The sequence below is a fragment of the Morus notabilis genome, unplaced genomic scaffold (assembly GCF_000414095.1).
Source record: "Morus notabilis unplaced genomic scaffold, ASM41409v2 Scaffold257, whole genome shotgun sequence".
NCBI lineage: Eukaryota > Viridiplantae > Streptophyta > Magnoliopsida > Rosales > Moraceae > Morus > Morus notabilis.
This window is the reverse complement of record NW_010356831.1, coordinates 100291-116080: the sequence shown is the minus strand read 5'-3', so window position 1 is coordinate 116080 and position 15790 is coordinate 100291. Positions and strand designations below refer to the sequence as shown.

Below are 15790 nucleotides of genomic sequence, written 5' to 3'. Positions count from 1 at the left end.
GACCAATCCACCTATGGGAACGAAATAACTAGCCTTAAGAAAAGGTATTGAACTGTGGAAATCCTTAGGTAAAGCATGATTTTAGGGAAATCCTTTTAATGCTAATAAGTCGCCGGTATTCGCTGCCATCAAGACAACCTGGTATTCAATCTACCGGCGCAAGAGGGACTTTTCCTCTAAAGCCTACAAAGCAAAGCAGCAGCGCCGAAAGGCAAAAGCAGAGAGAGGCAAGCTCATAAACCAGACTTCCCTAATCTATGCTTTCCTAAAGCAAAATATTACATATATGTATTGCTAAAAGTTAGCAGGCAAAATAGCTCTGCTCTCTCTTGTCCCAATCGCTTTAATCACTCCTATGTCACCCACGGAGAGGTAACAAGGGATCACTTTACTGAAAGCTTAGTAAGGCAAGGAACTTCTTTGCTAGACTTCTTGGAAGTAGTGCTTTCTTCTATTGTCTCATCAGGGTTTTCATCCGAACTAGGAGAAGAAAGAAAAATAAGTACTCAAGGAAGGCTTCTTTTGAAGAGTTTGAGGAGCTAGCCGGGTATTTACTTAATGAGACAAAAGAACCAAATAGCCTCCTCATAGCACTACTTCTCAGAGATAGAGTTATTGGCTAAGAAAGCAGTCTATAGTTAAGTTTTCACGGGTAAGACGAGTGATGTTTTCACAAGTAAACTACTTCTCTGCCCTTGCGGTGCAGTCTCCGTACTAGCGACTGAGCTACGGATATGATTTCAGAAGAAATAGTCATTTTCTTTATCGCCGAGCTGAGCGGGAGGGAATACTACTTATTAGATGGACAGTATTTCCACACTTTATTCTTGATGTAATGTACCAGAATTATAGAAGATGCAGTAAAGCAGACTTCCCCTTTGACAACTAGTGAATAAGTCCTTGTATGGCTTGAAGCAGTCTCCTTGTATAGTTAAATCCTCCTCTGCTTTCAACGAGCAATCCGGCTGCAGTTGTCTCATCCGAGCGCTTCGAATTTGGCCCAGGGAGGTGGGCCTAAGTAAGGTTCGATTGCTCTATTCAGATTGACTTTGCCCCTCTGAAGCAATGAGAGGGTACAATTTTGACGAATCACTGAGCCTACTTCCCGTTCTGCATCGTTTCACTCTATTGTCCGCAGGTTCCTCGGCGGGGCGTGCAACTCCGCTTAAGCCTATCTTGTAGTAATAAGGATAGTCATTTCCTCGGGAGGCCAACTTCGTAGTCCTAAATGTTGTTTTCACATGGTTACTACCCTTGCACATCCATTTCAGTTCCTGAGCCAGTCTTGTTGCCCTTCCATATAGATCGTCGTGCCATTTTATTTACCGCACACCAATCGTTTTGGCTCTTGAGCGAGAACGAGAAATAGGTGACGCACCATCCTTGCTTCTACGTACGTTGACCTTGACTTGACAGATTCATCCAATTGAACCCACACTCAAAGGAGGACCACAAGCCCAGGGCTTGACGAAACAGAAAGTATCAGCATTACGAAACTTCTTGCTTGGGGTTAGCAGTGCAAGAAGGAGCCGGGCATTCATTTCTTCATTCATATTCATAGCTTAGTCTACTAAAAGAGGGACCAGCCTCATCATGGTAATTAGAGGACATCTCTGATCGTTCACCTCTAATGTAACACGTTCCCTCCCAGTTATATAATCAATGGGATCAGTCGGCTAGTGAGCGGGGCAACTCTTCTTCCAGGGAGGCAAAGTCGTCCCTTTTACTGATCGAACCCTCAGTTCAGAGGTATTCGTCAACATGTTACGAGGCTTCAGTCTTCGGCGGGTCACCATTACTTGACTTAGAAAGGCGAACATCTGGGCAAGGGAAAACACAGTGTACCTAGTGCAAATAGATTTTTTTTTTCATGATATACCAATTAGAATGGAAGGCCCTACCTACGTACATGATTGATAGAATCACTACCTGGGGGGTTGGTCAACTTGATGCGGGAGAGGCATGAGTGCAGTTTGATCTTGTGGTGTATTCGTTTGTAGTGAGTAGGGCCTTTTTCTCTCGTTGATCAGTTTGCCTCCGCTCTATTGAAAGGTCTCCATTCCTACGACGATTTTGTTAACGAATGCGTCCCGGGCTGGATTGACTAACCTAACCCTTAAGGGGGCTTGCCATAGTTGGGTTCTCTGCTTTAGTGTGATTGATGAAGGCTAGGCAATACCCAAAACAAATGAAAATAGATCGGGGTCGATAGTTGGCAAGGAACTGGATTCCCCCCAAACAAAAAGGGGCAGCTGCGGTAGAACTCTAATTCTGAAAATAAGTCGGGGCCCTTTTACCAAGTATACCGGATAGAAGATGATAGAAGGCTTACTATCGTTGTGCTGGACAAGACGGTGCCGTCTCACTTCGAGTCCTTCCTTTGTAGTCAAATCTGATGATACGCTTCGGCGATGTTACCTACAAAATAAAAGGCCTGCTAGGTGATCGAAATCGCTCAGGCCAGTGAGGACTCACTCACTCACCTACTCCTTATCTATATAATAGTTTCTTCTATCTTCTTACTGAATTCAAAAGGTGACCTGATGTGCCGGGCTATAAGATACAACTATTGTACTACTTAACTGGTAACAAAAAGCTTATGTAAAAACTAGAAGACTCTTGTATGTACGGTAACCCTCTCTTTCGCTACTGGTGGACTGTTGCACAGAAAAGTCATCAGAAGCAACGTTTCTTAGCGCGCTTTTCAAGCACTTAGCTTCTGCCCGCGGCGGGCGGCAAGGCCATTAAGTTCAGTTGGAAGCCTAAGTCAAGAGGGTACGAACGAAGTGACGTGCCTCTTAGAGATAAGGGTAGGGGAGAGACTTTCTTATGGTAGTAATTGTGAACATCTATCCTTTCCTCTTAGCGTGCACAGTTTGCTTGCATGCCGCTTTAGGCACATCTCTCTTTCTTAGTTTCACGCTGGCCTAATGAATGAAAGTCAGTCTTTTAGTAAGCGTATATAAACAACTTTTTAGTGTATAAGGAATTCTTTAGCACCGAAAGGTACGTATGGTGGAGGTTGGTTGAAGATGATGTTACGTGGCGTTCAGAACCAGCCTTGAAGTGAATGAATTAGAAAGAACGAAGAAGTAAGGAAAGGAGACGACTCTTTCTTGAACTATATCATAAACAGATCTTTCCATCCACACCAATCACGAGTTTTTCTCCATTACTCTCGTATATCGTCGTAACGCCCTTAATGCTAGGTTTTTAAAAAGACTTTTCATGTCATTCCCATTTAGGTCCGATTCGGATCCCTCCGTTGTTTCTTTCTCTACCTGCACCTTTTCCTCAAAATGAGAAAGAAGATGGTACACTTGAATTGTATTATTTAAGTTCTTGTTGCTTGCCAAAGATCCGACTTCTACAATTGGGAGGTCACTGGGTTACTAACATAAGTCGTGTTTTCTGTGGTTTTCCCATGTTACAACTTTTGTACCAATTCGGTCGATTCAGAATGGATCGGTTAAACATTCTATTAAGGAGCCTGGTCTTGACTATTCTGTGTGGTATTCATTCTCGTTTGGCTCTTGGAATCACATCCAGTAGTGGTTGTAATAGCTCATAAAATCTAACCACTTTACATACTTTATTGCCCCCAACCCTTTCTTGTACCTCTATTGAAACAAAATGGTTTCATGTTCCTTCATCGATTGGTTATTCCTCTCCGTTCGTATCTCTTTTTCCAATTTCGGTCTCGATTAGTTTACAAGATTGAATGGCCAATTCTCCTCCGGACCCTCGATTCGATTGTTTTCCAAGAATGTTGAGCCGGGTATGTAAGCCATGTATCTGGGAGGAACTTAAAAAAAGAAGTGCTTTAGGTTTTTTGCATCCTGTTTTGGTATTGCAGCTATTTAAATTTTTAATAATAAAAAAAGCATCTTTATTAAATAAGAATCTTTTTTTTTTATTTAGAAGAAAGATTATATATATGTCCAATCTCTAGTGGTGGTTGGTTCTACAGCATGCTCCTCGCTGCGGTTCCACAGCATGCTCCTCGCTGCCCTATGGAGTGGGGCGCAAGACTCTCTTTCTCAAAGGCTCTGTTCATGCTAGCCCCCAAAGAGTCACTAGTTTTTCACTATCTCTCATCTGGCATCTTAGTGCAGTCCTACAGCTCATAGCCTATCTTACCATAACAAAAAGAGTGTAGGTAGGCCCTCATATTCGAAGTACTTCCAGAAGGCATTGCTTCCTTCACCAATCATAACACCCGGTAAGATGGGCTTCTGCAGATCTAATTCATTACATACCTTGGCAAAGAAACCAAGGCAAATCTGTGATTATCTCATGGGGGAGGTGTCAAGCTTGATTGGTCTCCCTTTCTCTTTTGTTATAATGGAAACTATTGCAAAGATTAAATCTTGCTCCCACTATTCAAAAGGAAGACCGAGAAGACGAATGAATCCAAACCAGGGCTGATGACGGGTATTTCTACCAATAAATCAAGTACTTTTAAGCTTGAATATTTGTAAGTTTTCAAGCATTTTTGTTAGTTTAATGTCTTTTGTGTGCTTTTTATAACAATTATAAATAAATGCGAACTTGGATGATTGTGCATGAAGAAAAGAAGAATATTTGCCACACTTGTGAATCAATGGCAAGAGGAGGCGAAAAAGGATTTTAAGGCACAAAAGAGGAGGCTTTGGAATGCAAGAAAGCGGGCTGCAACGCGTATTCCAAATCAAAGACGCGTGCCTAAGCACGTACATGCTCACGCTGCAGCGCGCATTCTAGATCGAAGACGTGCGCCTAAGTGCGCACATGCTCACGCTGCAGTGTGCATTCCAGATTGAAGACGTGCGCCTAAGCGCGCACATGCTCGCGCTGCAGCATGCATTCCAGATCGAAGACGCGCGCACATGCTCGCGCTGCAGCACACATTCTAGATCAAAGACGCGCGCCTAAGCACGTACATGCTCGCGTTGCAGCGCGCGTATGGAAAACCCTAGTCCTCGTTGAGGCGCGCTGCAGCGCACATGCATAGGCTGCAGCGCGCGTCTGAAGCCCGAGCTCCGAAACTGAAAAATATAAAAGGAAAGAGATGCCACTTGAGAAAGGGAGCCCGGAAACAGAAGAAAACATTAAAAGGAGGCAGAAAATCCTTCATCTTGAAGGTCCTTGGGAAGCTTTTCAATGGATTTTGGGTTTTATCTTATTTCATCTATTTTTCCATGTTGAGCTAGACATTAGATCTAGGACTTGATGTAGTTTTATTTGAACTATGTTTTGAATATTTTGTTAATTGTTAATTTAATTTCGTTTTTAATTCATTTATGTTTCTCTATGCTTAATGCTTCTAATTTATTTGGCCAATGAGTTAGATGATTTTTAGATTGCGAATTTGATGCTCGGGAGAGATTGAGTTCTTTATCTAGATTTGAGAAACATAGTATAGGTTGTTGTGAGACCGGGAGGAGATCAACGCTTAGATAATCAAATTATGATTTAAGTCATTGTGAGGCCGGGAAGCAATCAATATTCTTATTTTCTAATTCTAAAGGCGAAGCTTAATTTGTGTTTAAATATTCATTTCGAATAGGGAGATTATTTTGGATATTTAAATATAATTTCTTGTGAGGCACTCGGGAGAGGTTGCGAGATGACATTAGAGCATTGATTAATGAATTGAATGGAATTGATTAGCGATTACATAATATGATGAACATAGGAATAATAAAGCGAAATCAAGCCCCTAGACCATTTGTGTATAGATAGTTTATTTTTATGTTTATATTTATTTTGTTGTCTTCTTTCTTAATTATCATTTTATTAGATTGCCTAGATAAAGTTAAGTTACTATAATCGTAGTACTTAACGGCAATTCTAAACCCAATCCCTGTGGAGACGATACTCACTCACCTTATACTCAAAACTTGACACCGTATTGCAAAGATTAAATCTTGCTCCCACTATTCAAAAGGAAGGCCGAGAAGACGAATGAATCCAAACCAGGGCCCTGGAAAGCATAACCCTTTCTAGAGAGAAATTTTTTCTCTATTGTACTTTATTTTAAATGGAAATAAAAGCAAATGTTGCTCTATTCTCAAAGGCCCCCATCGAGATCTGCTTAAGGGGATGCGAGTCATCAGTTCTTTCCTCATAGTCTAGGCTTTGGGCCTGATAGTTCATTCTTGAGGATCACTGAACTTGGCTTACTTCTTACTAAATGTCGTACTTAGAGTTATCCTACTCGGGGTGAGCTCTTAGCGATTAGTCAGTCCGGGTCCAGCTAGTCTTGCACTTTCAGACCGGTCCTTCAAACAAAGGCTTAGTAAGCACAAATTCCCTAAAAAAAACTCCTATAAAGAGAGATTTCCTCTCTTCCCCAGAATTAGAATGCTTTCCTTAGCTAATACTGATTGATTCACCGCATCTTCTCGTTCATTACATCAGGAGATCTAACCAAGCACTCGAAATGCGACATTGACTAAAGAAGGTAGACAAAAAGGCAAACTAGAGAAAAAGCCAAGCTGACTGAATTAAATCTTTCAGTGGAATTAGGGCTTACCTTATATCATAGCCTTTCTTTTTCAAGCACAGTTGAATGAAATGTCTTTTTATCTATAGATATTCCTATCTTAACGAGGGCTGATTGCTCTGCTTCACCACCCTATAAGGCTAGGGACTGCACACTATAGAGATTTCTTCTCCTGCCTATGGCTTGGCAGAATGACCTGTAGATCATATTGGTTTTAAAGAGAGAATTTATCCTAGTGCCTTGCTTGGCGCGAAGCACAGATCGGATCATCTTGAGTTTTGGTTCAAGAGAAAGTCTTTCTTCCCTCATTCCACGCCCGCCTTAAATCATGGGTATGGAGCCAGCCTCGCTTCACAGCGTGGGGGAAGATCGGTTGAGAATCCCCGAGGGTTGGTGACCATACTAGCGGCATGCATGCCTAATTGAACTCCATTTCACGGGTGACCCTCAATAACATAGCCGTCTTATCTGAACCCCTATGGCATGGGAAAAATGCTTGCTTCACAGGTATTTCCCGAATGTAGGGAGTCACCCCCTACAGATAAGCTATCGCAGGGTGATCGTCCAACGCCCACCAAGCAAGTTAACCATAACTCCAAGTCTTGTCTTGAAAACATCCTTTCTGTGCCGTTAGTGCAACATTTCTCGAGTGTACCTTTGGGCTAATGGTAACGGGCTCCAGAGCATACTGGTATTCAGTTTCTCTTATCACCGTAGTAATTTAATCACCAATGATTTCTCAACCTGAACAAATAGATAAGACTAGGAAAATACCCCTCTTCAAGCTCTTCCCCGGAGGGAACACCCAAATAGACTTGCTTACCCTCTGCTAGGGAACTCGTGTTGGAGCAATGTAACTGGATTAGAAAAAGGATATATTTCCACTTAGTTATTGCTTGAAAGAGCCATTTCTATCATTTCTTCATTTTAGTAGGTGAAGCTGAGTGAACTCATACCCTTAGGGGGGGGGGAACACAGACTTAATCGGTTTTTTTATCTGTTTATTTTAACTACCCTCAGACCTGTAGCTCTGTCGTTAGAACTTAGGTTTAAGGCCTTCTATTGGCCTTAGCTGTTGGTTGAAAGAGTAAGCCAAGCCTTCTTTTTTTCAGAGTCAAGTAGAAACGAACAAGGTCTTATGGAGCTAGAAGATTACAAGCAGCTAGGAGCTAGGAGTTAGAAAGGAGAAGGGGGAAGAAGTCACTCGTATGAGTTGTTGTTACTGTATGTAGTGCTCAACTGATAGGAACAAGTTACATAAAAGGAACGGGAGGTTAGGAGGAATGCAGTAGCTCCACCGATAGGGGGAGGGATGTTTTGGACTCTACCGATAATCATTGATCCTTTAGGGAATGAGCTACATAAAAGGAGCGAGAGAGTGACAGTGGGTGGAAGTGAAATTCATATTACTTAAAATTTCATATATTAGATCAGGACTTACCTTCCTCTCAATCCGAATTGAGCACACCGAGAACGATAGACACCTAAGTATGAAAACGAACCAATCTACCTTTATATCTTTATCTTCGCTGCACAAACAAAAAACAAGAACAAAGGAAAAATCATTAAATTTTGTATGTCACATCGCTGCCTCCGTAGTAAAGCGGGATAAAATTAGCTCAAGTGAAGGGGCCCACCGATACTAACGAATTTCTAATCCCACACACAGGGATGGAAGGGCACTGCTTCTTGCTAACCTCGTAACTTCACTAAGATGGGAGACAGCCCACCTAGTATGACTGGTTATAGATGCGGGAGAAAGATCTTTATTACTTACAACCTTAGTAGAATTCATTCTCATGTTACTCCGATTCTCCCGGTTGCTTGCATTTCCATTTTGATTTCATTCCAATGATGCTGCTATCAACTAGCTAGAGCTTGAATGACTGATCAAAACAAACAAACAAAAAAGAATAAGATAAAGCGCCCTATCTCTATATAGTGCTCCACCCTGAAAAAGAATAAGATAAAGGCATGCGTCTCGGATGCCTTCTTCACTCCCTGGACTGTGCGTACCTCCCCTCACAGCTGCCTATTATGTAACAAGAGCATTCAATGCACTTTCCTTATTATAATAAAGAATTATGTCATTTCCTTACAGAAAGAGTCTATTGAAGGTTAGTTTAGCCCTCTAACTCGGCTAGTGACACATTAGACCTCTTTCTTTTTTAGAAAAGCCTTGATTTAAGCATCAAAACAAGAGTGACAAGGGTACCAGTAAGTTACTATATTTTTTTTAGCTATTGTTGGCATCTATCTCATATCCCTTTCTTGCGCAAAGAGTTTATTCGAGCGTAGTAGAGTCATGAAAAAGAATAGCCACTTCCTTATCTACGCTATTTTTTTAGTTTCCTCCCCTTGTGGGAAGTAGCTTTCTCTAATCGACTATTAAATAATCTCACCTTTAAGTCACTCGCTACCTTAAGTCATGCCTTTACTCCAAGAGCTAACTCGATGGGACTTGCTTTCCTAAAAGAATTTTCCTTGGCCTTGAGCCTGCTTCATCGTACTGCGCTAATGCCCTTATTAGAGTAAAGGCGATACACTCATTCCTTTGCTTCTTTGGCATACTCTTGCCGGGGGTTTCTTGGTCCTACGCAGTTTTGAATTCAAAGGCAAAAGAGAATAAGAGATTTTTGACACCCCGTTTGCTGCTCAAATCGTAGCAGGAAATGCCATTCGTACAGTAGTTTAAGTAAGGTACGCTAGAGGCGAAAGTTGTGATAAAAGGTCCTGGTCTCAGAAGAGATGCAACATGACGAGCCAGAAGTGGTATACTATAAAGAAAGTTAGTTATCTTGGCATCGCAAAAGGCCCCAAAGAACCATATCTCGCACTTTGGTCTAAAAGAATTTGTATTCTTAAGGAAGCTCATCGTATCTGCCAGTATGGTATGGATAAAGTCCACCTCACTTAAGATATTTGTCAGGAGATGGAAAATCATCCGGTGATTGCATTTATAAAGTAGGTTCAGTAGAGCTCTGCTTGTCATCAATTCTTAGTACTTCCACCTGGACCTTTAAGTCAGCAAAGCCTAACTCGAAGTTAAATCAGTTTGCTCTTTCGACTGTGATTGCACTCCTTCAGTTCTAAGGAAGTTGAATTTGCTTTGGGTGTGGTTAAGCTCTTCCTTATCTTAGGACGAATCAGCAGAGAAGGGTGTTCGCTTCGAACTCTCCTGTTTAGGAAGAAAGCTCCCATTTAGCATTGAAACTAAATAGTGAGTTAGATTCTGATTAAGCGAGAGAAGGAAAAAACGCCCGGGGTAAACAAAGTTTTGTATAACAGAATCATTAGCGATTTTCGCTATTGTTTTATCTGCTGCTGTCTCTAACTGACAAAGAAGGAGTCCCACTACACGAAAAAAGGTATGAGCCCATCCCGGGTTAAATGGTTCATGATTTCTTTATGGTTGACTACTATATCTTAATTAGAGAATCGACTGGTCACTCATGCTTGAAAGAAAAAGAATAATCGATGTCGTTGAATCTCTTAGAGGAAGGCTAGAAGAGAGTAGCTCATGCCCGACAAAGTCTGATCGTATAATATCAAAATGTTTCCCCGGAGTGGTTCAAGCTTATGTGACCAAAGCTGGAAAGAAAGATTCTTTACCAAGAAAGGTAGCGAAGTCACCTCCATTCTCGATTTCTATTGCGACAGAGGAAGGTAATATAATAATAGAGTCAAAATCACGATTATAGTAAGTTCGGATAAAAGAATCCAATCCGCAGCTAGTCTTGGGATCAAGGCTTCTCTCCTTTGCTGAATCAGGAAGAGCCGACTCCAGGTAATTTACCAGCTCAAAGGCGATGACTAGTAGATTCGGGGGTACCTAGAAAGCGAACAAATGTTCCCCATGGTCATGATTGTTAACTAAACTGCCCCTTCTCTAATTCCCCTTGCCGACTCTGAACGAACTCATGCTTGAATGTGAACAACTGATAGTACGGAAAGCAGCATTCTACTGATTAGATTACATTATTCCCTTCCTTATAGTATGAATTCTCTCTCTAAGTTGCGGCTTCGATAGTTTGGTAAGCCTCGTAATCTAGTATGACCGAAGCATTAGCGCTGTCTCTATCCTTGGCTAAGGGCCCATAGACTGGACTGAGTGCGGTGAGTTAGCTTAGGATGCTGAAACCGTACCTGATGACTTTCGTACGTTCTTCTTTTATGTTAGCACGCATCCAGTGGACTGATGAATCTGTTGTCAGAATAAGCGTAAGCGAGGCAAGAGAATTTGCTGCTTTTGTGCTAACCTTCTCGCCTAGAAGGAATCAGTCTTAAAGGGGGGCGAAGTGACAGATGAAATTCCTTTTTGAGTGACTACCCTAAGAAATCAAACTTATGCTCAGTTCTCCTCGGGATAAGCTGTTCTTTTTCTTGTTTCATAAGCAAATGCGGCAATCTGGTGGTATAGTGAGCTCTCTCTGGATCTGAACCTGTTTTATCTGAGCATCGTATATATAATATAGTCATAAGCTGGTAAGGTTTACAGAGACCGTTTCATAGTCAGAAAATTTCTTACTCCTATCCCGAGGTAAGAAAGAATAGACGACCTACTAAAGACAGATCGTCAGTGGTTTTCCCAGGCTATGAACAAATAAATTAAAAACCATAAACAAAATAACAAAACCCAAAATACCCACAAAATTCATAAAAGAAAAAATGGGAAAAATGACTGCAAAAATGAACGGAAAATCGAAACCCAGAAAACCAACAAAGCTACAACAAGTAGAGGAATATAATAAGGTGTAAAAATATAGGTCTGAAGTAAACGACCACACAGCAAAAAAATAAAGTGGATAAGAACATAGATATGAAACAAATGACCAAATCCATGAAATCCAAACAAAAAAAAAATCAACCAAACCGAAGACGAAGAGAACAAATGGTGTATGGAAAGAAAAAATGACCATGCATATACAACCAAAGGAAAATAAAAAAATAAAACATAAAACATCCAAAAATATATACGCAAAAAGAAAGAAGATGAAAAACAAAGAAATATGGTCCAGAAATGAAAAAAAAAGATCTAGAAGGTTGCATAAGGAAAGAAGATGAGAAGCAAAGAAATCTAGTCCAGAAATGAGAAAAAAAAAAAGAGAACTAGAAGGTTGCAGAAGGAAACAAACGGAAGAGAGAAAAGTTGCTCCAAAAATGAAGAAAAAGAAACACATATCTAGAAGATCGTAGAAAGCACCAAATGAAAAAGAAAAACAATAAAACACTCAATCTGAGTACAAAAAAAAAAAAGAGATTTAGAAGGTTGCAGAGGAAACAAACAGAAGAGAGAAAAGTTGCTCTAGAAACGAAGAAAAAGAAACACATATCTAGAAGGTTGTAGAAAGCAACAAACGAAAAGGGAAAAAATAAAACACTCAATCTGAGTGCAAATGACCAAAACGGTCAGAATAAATCAAAACAAATGAAATTGAACTAAAGGACAATATAGGCCTCGTTCACTTCGCGGATTCGAGTTGAGATGTGACATTTTCTGAGAGCTTTTCACTGTAGCAGAAAAAGTTAGATGTGACATTTTTTGAGAGCTTTTTACTGTAAAAACTTAAAACTGAAAATTCAAATCGGTAAAATGAACGAGGCCATAATAACTTTACATTCAAAATGACATAACGGAAAAAAGAATCATCTAAAGAAAAATACTATTCATTACACTCCAGCGTAAACAGTTAAACCCTTCATCTCTCTTGTATAATAATTTTAAACGCGCTCTATGTTATTTACTTATAGGCGTGAAATATGCTTAATAATGCATTTTTCCCATCTTAAAACAGTTTTTTCCAAAGCAATGCAAACAGAAACCATTCGACAACAACCCAACAAATGGACGATCCTTCACGACCATCGTCGTCCTCTTCGTCCAGAAACGACACCAAAATGGTGAAAACGACAGGTTTCTTTTTGCTAACCGATGACCTTCTCCACAATATTCTGGCGAGGCTTCCGGCGCCGTCGTTCGCGTCGGCGGCTTGCGTGAGCAAGTCGTGGAATCGAGTATCTTCTCAGGTCCTCTCTCGCCCCAAGCTCGCCTCCGCCCTCTCTCTCGATCCTTCTCCTCAGGTAGAACAAGCGTCCTTATTTTCAACTTCAATCGTGTTTGTTTCCCGAGAAAACGGGAAAAAAAAAGTTGAGAAATTTGAGAATTTGCTGTGAAATTTTGATCTTGATAGGTTGCCGTGAGAGAGGTTATCGATAAGGTCCTGACGGATCCAATACGCCCTGATTTCGCCATTGCCAGTGTTGGAAGTGGATTTCGCTTGTATGACATTTTCAAGCTTGTAAGTAATCTTTTTTTTTTTCCTTTCTTTTTTCTTTTTCCATTTCGAAGAAAGAAAAAGATGAAAATTTTTTTGAGTGATTTTCGTTTTTCTTTATCAGATATCGAAGAAATTGGGGACTAAAACGCCGATAATTATATCAACTGCTAATGGAATAATTGGAAGAGATGCTCTTACTGACGAGCTTAAAGAGGTGTCTTTTGTTGATTTTGGTTGTTGTCCTAGTAAATTTGTAAATTTTGGAGTAAAAATGAAGCCAAAGATTGATAATTTACTTCTTTTTATGGGAAACAAAAATTTTGCTAGGTCAAGTGGACTAGTTTTAGTGGGATCTAAGTGATGATGATGGGTCAATAACTTCAGTAGATGAGAATTTTGGCATCGTTTTGACCGTTGGGTTTGTGCCAGGACTAAAAGTTGATGTTATTCCACTGTTACGATCCACAAAGGTAATATATGCATATATTATGTGTGTGTGTTTATCTTGAGATCATATGCTAATTGCTTTGTTTATGTGTTTAGGTTGACGTGTTAAGGAAATGCTGACACTAGTGAAATCTTTTATGTTGCCCAGGAGCTTCGAGATGCATTAGTTGAGAAGTTTGTAATGGACATAAGGGATTACACTGACTCTGTTTCGGGTTGTAAATCCCCGGTTGGGATTATACTCTTTGGGGTGAGTTGGTTTTTTGTTTGTTTGTTTAGTTTAGTCTCTACTTATTGTCAGCACGTTCATCCTTGATTGTGTTTCTAAGTTCTCACATCATAGATGGCACAGGAAGGGCTTGTTAACATGAAACCAATTCTTAACATTTTGGGTGAGTTTCCTTTCATTGCGATTGTCATCCTTTAATTTTGTTTGCCAAAAGCTCACCTTTTAAATTTGTTCGTATGATTATGATCATGTGTTAGAAATTTCTTTGTTAAAGTACATGATTAGTTTTTGTTAATTACATCTCAATACTTCAGATTATGCTATGCCCGAGGAAACAGTTATTGTGGGTGATGAGAGAGGTCGGTTTTTGTATAGGACTGCGAATGAGTCAAGAAATTTCTGTGGAAGTGCAAAATTCTTTACTGACGCTGTTGCTCTTACATTTGCAAGGGATAGAAACAACACTCATGGTACTTTTCTTCTCAAACTTGTTATATACTTATATGAGCTACTATTGATTAATTGTTTGTTGTTTAAGTAATCATGACTTGCATAGTCTGGTTTGCTGTAAATGAATAGCCATTGGTAATATTCAATTCCATGTTGCATTGTCAAATGGAGTATCAGCAATTGGTCCAACATACAGGGCAGCATCTATTAGAGTGAATTGTTTAGATCATTCTACGTGGCTCACTGCTAAAATAGAAGGACAACGGGCTATTCTTGATGGTCAACGTATTATGAATGATATCAATGTCACGGTACGTTAGTGTGATAAGTTTGTAGATTGTCAATTATTATTTGTCTCTCCCTTTCAGATCTATTCCTGAATTTCAACGCACCTGGAGATAGTAATTTTCAGCTGATATTGTCTTTTTATTCTATGAGTGACAGTTAGAAGATCATGTTGATTCTTCTGATTTGTACATTGGAGTTACAAAAAGGCGAAATTGCTCCATTGGATCAGAGAGGCCTAGAATAATAACTTTCTTGTCATTCTATGGAATTGTTGGGTAATATATGGAATTGGAACTCTTTTTAATTATTATTATTTCTAGGGATTTTTTTATTCTTATATTGGTTGCTTTATCCACAGATGTTTTTGCAAATCTATTACCAAGTAACTCAGTAATTTACTGGGGTCATAATGGTTTTAAATAGCTACATGGAGCTTCTTCTTTTTGACAGAAAATGATGTGGGAGCTGACTATTGGATAAATTTCCAACTCTTTAAGTTGTATTTTATGTGTGAACTTGCTGCCATTGGAATTGACCAGTAAAAATGTGATGAAATTCTATAGTTTTGATACTTACCTAGAAAGCCTAGGGGGTAACTCTAAGCGCAATCAAGTCTTGGTTAAAATGAAATGATATTTTGGTAGAGCTCCATGGAATTACATTACTCAAGGCACTGATCTAAAGTTTAACTTACATCTCTGGACCAAGCTGAAATAACTACTCTTTCTGAATAATTGATTTTAATATTTAGCTTATTCCCTAGAAATAAGTTTCCTTCCTTAAGCATCATTCTGAATCGAATAATATATCAGTTCTTTGTTGAATTATTTTGTTCCAATTCTGACATGAGACTTGTGCTACAGGGGAGATGAGGAATATCTTTATGTAAATGGCCTTGGCATCAGAACTGGCAATCGCTTTCAATTCTACGGTTCAGATCCTGATACTGCATTGAACTCAATTGGTCGTGTTTCTTTGGACCTCAAAAACTTTAAGTTCAATGAAAGTACGAAGAACATCAGTCATGAAGTTTTTGGAGGTTTCATCTTCTCGTGTTATGGCCGTGGTGACACATTCTTCACGCAAGAGGATGTCGATAGTTCCCCATTTGTGAAGAACTTTCCTGGGGTCCCATTTGCAGGAATATTTTGTGGAGGGGAAATTGGGCGTAGCTCTTCAAGTTTGACAGAGGAAGGTCACAAGGAAAATGTTCCCAGCTGCTGTCTGCATGTCTATAGCACTGTTTATCTAGTGATGTCATATACTTCACCACCACTTGGGTATTAGATTTGCTCTAAGATGAATGGGACGTCCTCTTTTGCTTCTCATTCTCCCATGGCGGGTTTCCAGTTGCTATTGAAGATGCCAAGGACTCCGCTGCCTTTGTCTTCCATTTTCGCAGGAGAAGAAGACGGACCGAGGATACGCCAGGTCAAAGTAGCGCTAGCCCTTGGCTGAACTTTTTGTATTGGATGTTTCTGAATTGAATGTACTGCTTAGACATGATGTTTAGAATTTGTACATATGTACAATAAGTTTATATGTAGAATTTAGAATATCTAATAAACTTGGTTGCTGTTATTCAACTCTGACCTGTTTGTAAGGTTTCCA

General features: G+C 39.9%; 1 protein-coding gene across 1 annotated transcript; it reads left to right on the top strand.

Moving 5' to 3' along the window:
* The first annotated feature begins 12318 nt into the window (after positions 1-12318).
* On the top strand, positions 12319-15790 carry LOC21393426 (F-box/LRR-repeat protein At5g63520). Its single transcript, XM_024162079.1, is given in 10 exon segments — positions 12319-12568; positions 12679-12786; positions 12887-12979; positions 13107-13235; positions 13361-13462; positions 13565-13604; positions 13756-13911; positions 14021-14202; positions 14336-14454; positions 15043-15790. Coding segments are annotated over 10 exon segments (1590 nt in total). The 5' UTR covers positions 12319-12331; the 3' UTR covers positions 15467-15790.